The sequence below is a fragment of the Homalodisca vitripennis genome, chromosome 4 (genome assembly GCF_021130785.1).
Source record: "Homalodisca vitripennis isolate AUS2020 chromosome 4, UT_GWSS_2.1, whole genome shotgun sequence".
In the NCBI taxonomy this organism is placed as follows: domain Eukaryota; kingdom Metazoa; phylum Arthropoda; class Insecta; order Hemiptera; family Cicadellidae; genus Homalodisca; species Homalodisca vitripennis.
This window is the reverse complement of record NC_060210.1, coordinates 125278963-125284309: the sequence shown is the minus strand read 5'-3', so window position 1 is coordinate 125284309 and position 5347 is coordinate 125278963. Positions and strand designations below refer to the sequence as shown.

The window sequence follows — 5347 nt, the reverse complement described above, 5'->3', positions numbered from 1 at the left end:
CAGTATTGACTTGTATATAGCAATTTATTACAATGGTTGTCCAGAAAGTAACGAACGTTTTTATCGCTGCTGTGTTACTAGAACCGTCATCTCGGTGTCAAAACGTCCTCCCTGTAAAGCATTTTGTACACTTCTAACTATAATGGTGCGTGATGTGCTTTCTCTACTCATTGTTCGTACAACTATTACAATATTGCAATTATAACTAATGAAAATTACAGTACTATATCTATTACAGTGAATTTATCTCTGATAACATTTTATTTATCTCATGTTTACATATATTTTCCGATCAAGACATATAATGATCTATATGGCATGACGGAAGGAATTGCGTAATAAGATAAAAGGAGTTCATGTAATCACAGAGTATAGAGATTCTACTGACCCTGGTAAGTACAATACCGTTATTCATTTCGTTGATCAGGATTGTTTAAGAATTAAAAACTACATTATTATATCTCCACCAAACTTTTTTGTTTAGGTTATGTTAATATGGTAAGTATTTAGCTTCATAGCTTGTGTGCTTATCAATGTTTTGTTCAGTTTCTGTCCAGATGAATATAACGTCAGGTTATAAATATAACCTTCAGTAGAATTTTATTTACTGGGTAGGAGTACACTACAAAACGTGTTGCGTAACAGGCTTCGCTGTGGTTACAAGCAAAATTTCGTCAATAGCTCTTTCATTAGCCCACGCATAGTAGTAGGCTACTATGTCACATGTTAAAATGTCATATGATTGTACTTAGTTTGTTTACAAATTGGGTTATTCCGGAAGTTCTAGTTGCCATCATGGTTACCCATAAAATTAATGAGAAAATAGACTCACTTGATCTGAGCTTGAATTTAGTTACTATCAAGGCGGGTGTTTTTTTTTCTTTCGCCAGAAGGACGGGGTAGCACCGATGGCGCCGCCGAAATCTGCACTAATGGCCAAGGGCATTTCCCATCGGTACTTTCCGACGTCAGATCACGTTTTACCATAGGCACGTGATCTTAGGTCGAGAAAGTACCGATCAGAAATACCTCGGCCATCAATGTGGGATGCGGCGACGCCCTCCCTCCTCCCGCACTTCTGACGAAAAAAAGCAAAACATTCCTAGAGATAGTACCTACACAAACTTAAGCTCAGATCTCGTGAGCGCTCGTAAAGGTTACCTTTATATTTGATACTACTATTGCCGTATTTACGATGACGTAATTTATACCTACTTGTATATCACGTAGTAACAAGTAGTAGATAGGGACATAATGGCCACCGTATAATAGCAAAGGACCAGATAATCTAATACCGTAAATGTTGTCCACTTTGCATCAGAATTGCCTGTTATATATAGATTAGGTCATAAGAATATCGCATACACAATTTATAATGTTCATATCTATCACATCATATGATATCTTGAACGTTTATAACCACCGTATCTATTAGTTCTTCTAAAATTTATCAAGTGGCTTTCGAATAGATAATTGGAAAACTAGATTCAGCTCTTTGTTGATAAAATAACTGGTTTCTGTTTTAAGATCCTTAAGATATAAGTCTAGTACCGTACTTTATTTTAAGTCAAGGACAAATGTTAATTTTTAAGGTTAATCGCCACTCTAAGAAACTTCACTCGAACTAATCCAGGCTCAGTGTGCACTTCAAACCAACGCAACATACATACTTGCGCACGGCACACTCAGGTCTTATAGACACTACAAATATGGGAGGTGTAGGCTATGAAAGACGACAATTCACAAATACCACTAGTTACAATTTTGGCTTTTACAAATTAGAAATATAACTGCATAACTTTCAGTGATTAGTTTAGTATCACGGATTTGGAACGGATATCCGTTTACATGGTTCACTTGAGTACGATATATCGGTGGCATATCCAGTAATCTAAAGAATAATGGATGAGAAATTAGTAGTCTACCATATTTAAAATTTCGATCCAAGCTATCTATAAACATAACCAAACACCTAATTTATGATTTTCTGTGGTTGAAAATAATGGCTTCGCCACTTCTACATGTACAGGTCTTTGATCTGTCACAAAAACTTCTGGACAAGCAAAAAAAGCTAACTGAAATTATATAGATAATCCTGAATGGTTGTTAATTGTTATGGTATTCCAACAAGAGGTTGCTGTAAAACGTATTCTGAATTAGTGATGATAGTCCCATTGCAATCTTATATGACCCCCCCCCCCACCATATATACCCGATCCATCACTGCTGAACATGTGCCTAGAGTGTCTGCTATCAGCAATTAAGCCCGAACATAAGATTGTGTCTTGCCTCTCATTTTGTCAATACAGATGGCGGTGAAGTGCGGCCAGTCTAGAGGACTACTCAATCAGTACATAGCTGCTGTGGCAGGTAAAATTAAACATTCTTGACAGTTTAGTTATATCATATGTATATAATTTGACCATCAAAGCACTTCCTCTACACTAAGCTTTTCAGTTTATGTTACTACGGTTTGTTTATACTGTGCTTCTGTACGACCAGTTTTATGAATTGCTTCAATTTAATAATAAATTATACTTATACAAAAATATTAGTTGATAATACCCATCAAATATAGGAGTTAATATATATATATATATATATATATATAAAACTAAATTTGTTATTTAATGTTACACATAGACGTTTTGTTTAACCTACTTTGTCAGTTAGTTGAATAGATTATTATTTTAGTTCTACTTAGTTTATGTCCCATATGACAAATACTGTTGTTAACTGTTTGTTGGTATTACACATTATAATAAATTGGAACGATTATTCAGAATTGCTCAATATTGTTCTCTTTGTCTTACGTGGTCGTTGTTATAACTAGCATTAAAGTCTTCTGGTTCATCGCCATAGAAGCATTGGCTTACAAGAATAATTTCTTAAATTACATGACAAAAATCGGTAAAATTACTTGACATCCTCACATCGGTTTTAGTCTAAAAACTATGGACTGGAGACGAGTTTCTACGGCGATACTAAAATATTTCAAGCATGTGTAAGCTCCCCGGTGTGAACCGGAAGAGTTTGATGTTAGTACATTTTTTCCAACACAGCAAATAACGATAAACCAAACGGCCATAGTTATAAACCGTAAAGAAGGGTAGAAGCAAACAAGGATAATGTTTATTTTTTATACATTTTAAATTATAAATAGGGCAAATCAAAATATCAGCTGTAATCTTTCCTTTATTATATTATATACATTATTTTAGTTCTAATTAATGCTTAGCTCGTGTGACAATATCATTTTTAACTGTTGTATGATGGATTAACAAATTAAAGTTAGTTGAAACGATTATTCATAATTGGTTAATAGATCAATTATTCTTTTCTTAGTCTTACCTGGCCTTATTTTATGTTACATCTCAACGTTTTTTGACTTCCTATATCAATTATAGTTAATTAGAAATTAGTACATATATTCTTAAAATCATCTTATCATTAGGTATGAATTAGGAACAATAACTAGTCATCAGAAACGAAAAAATATCAAAATCTTAGTAATTGTTACACAATTATTTAACTGTTGCTAATAATGACCAAATAATCTTTTCCAAAAATAAATATATAAAACAGGCAGTGTGTTACGCACATATTTTATGTTTCAGCATGCTTCAGTGTTGTAAATTCTTCAACATGCTACGGATGGACCACGCCCATTCTGAACCACCTCCTTGGATCTGACAGTGAGATTCCTATGACAAGGGATCAAGCTTCTTGGGTCATCTCTATCATAGAGCTTGGCAACCTGATATCCCCACTTCCAGCTGGAATTCTGTCGGACTACATCGGGCGCAAGCCAGTCATCCTAGCGACTGGACCTCTCTACATCATCAGCTGGCTGATGGTCATCTTCTACCCTTCAGTAACTATGTTGGGAGCAGCTCGAGTTCTGCAGGGGTTCTCGATGGGACTGACATTCACCGCTGCTCCTGTCTACTTAGGCGAAATCGCTGGCAAATCGACCAGAGGAGCAGTGACAAGCATATTCTTCAATTCGTGGTGGCTAGGTTTCGTTATACAATACTCAGTGGGCCCTTTTCTTAGCTTTTACAATTTTACCTACTTTACACTTGTTTTAAACATACCTTTCATGTTGTTATTCTTCTGGCAACCCGAGAGTCCTTATTATTACGTTATGAGTGGAAATATTGAAAAGGCGCGCAAATCATTAGCTTGGTTCCGAGACACTTCAACTGATGAGTTAAAGGAAGAGTTAGAAGAGATCAAATGGAGTGTTGAAGCCAACCAGAGATCAGCTGGGCTACGTGATATAATAGGAAACCCAGAGGAAAGAAAAGCCCTAACCATTCTGATGATGTTGACAGGAGCTAGATTACTGAGTGGAACTGGAGCTATCACTGTTTATGCCACTGATATTTTCGATATGACGCCTAACCTCTCTATATCATCTGATGTAGTAACTATGGCAGTTGGTGTTGTAATGCTAGCTGGAGGGGTTATTAGTTCATTCACCTCAGACTCCTTGGGAAGAAGACCCTTGCTGATGCTGTCATGCATTGGCACTTTCATTTGCCAATTTACTACAGGAACGTACTACTTACTTTTATTTAATACTTCTTTAGTTGTCTCTACGTTTAGTTGGATCTCTCCAGTTTTAATTCTCATCTACTCCGGTTTATGCACTACGGGTATGTATCCTGTATGTTCTCTGTACACATCGGAGCTGTTTAACTCCAATACTAGAGGGATTGCTTCCAGTATTGGTGCCATCAATGTTACCATATTTTCTTTCGTATTGTTGATAATGTATCAGCCAGTGAATGACCACCTTGGGTTATATGCCAATTTTTATTTTTACTCACTAACCATTTTAATTGGAGGCACTTACTTTTACTTCAACGCTCCAGAAACTAAAGGAAAATCTTTTGTCCAGATCAGAAAGGAACTTCTCGAGTTTAAAGCCTGAAGTTTCTAAAAGTAATATCATTTCTCTAATTAGAGTAGTTTTTATCTAAGAGTTACTACTTATTGACTCAGTTTCATATATACATATTGTGTTGGGTTTTGTAAAGGATCTCTGCGCATAAATGCTTATAAATTATCTCATACGTGTTTTGACTTATTTATATTGTTAATTATAATACTCATACTGATATTTATATCACCTTTTTATACTTAAGTCAATAACTATTATTACTTTCAAGACTAACTTTTAAAATGTTACCGGTTTAGTGATATTTTGGTATTGAGTATAAATTTCATATATAAATACCACAGTTAAATTCTAGATTATCGTTTGTTCATTTATTTTGGTAAATTTTTCGATGTTGTTTAAGATACATAAAGTAAGTAAAATAAACTATATGGCATCAAA

General features: G+C 35.0%; 1 protein-coding gene across 1 annotated transcript; it reads left to right on the top strand.

Annotated features, from left to right (window-relative positions):
- On the top strand, nt 1–5347 carry LOC124360117 (facilitated trehalose transporter Tret1-like). Its single transcript, XM_046813448.1, has 3 exons — nt 1–392; nt 2310–2370; nt 3618–5347. The coding sequence occupies exons 2-3, from the start codon at nt 2310–2312 to the stop codon at nt 4937–4939; spliced, it is 1383 nt and encodes a 460-aa protein (XP_046669404.1). The 5' UTR covers nt 1–392; the 3' UTR covers nt 4940–5347.

Bases quoted from the DNA above. Each gene is read 5' to 3' on its own strand.
- LOC124360117 (XM_046813448.1), top strand. From the start codon at position 2,310: ATGGCGGTGAAGTGCGGCCAGTCTAGAGGACTACTCAATCAGTACATA. The intron at 2,371-3,617 runs GTAAAATTAAAC...TTTATGTTTCAG, and splicing joins GTACATAGCTGCTGTGGCAG to CATGCTTCAGTGTTGTAAAT.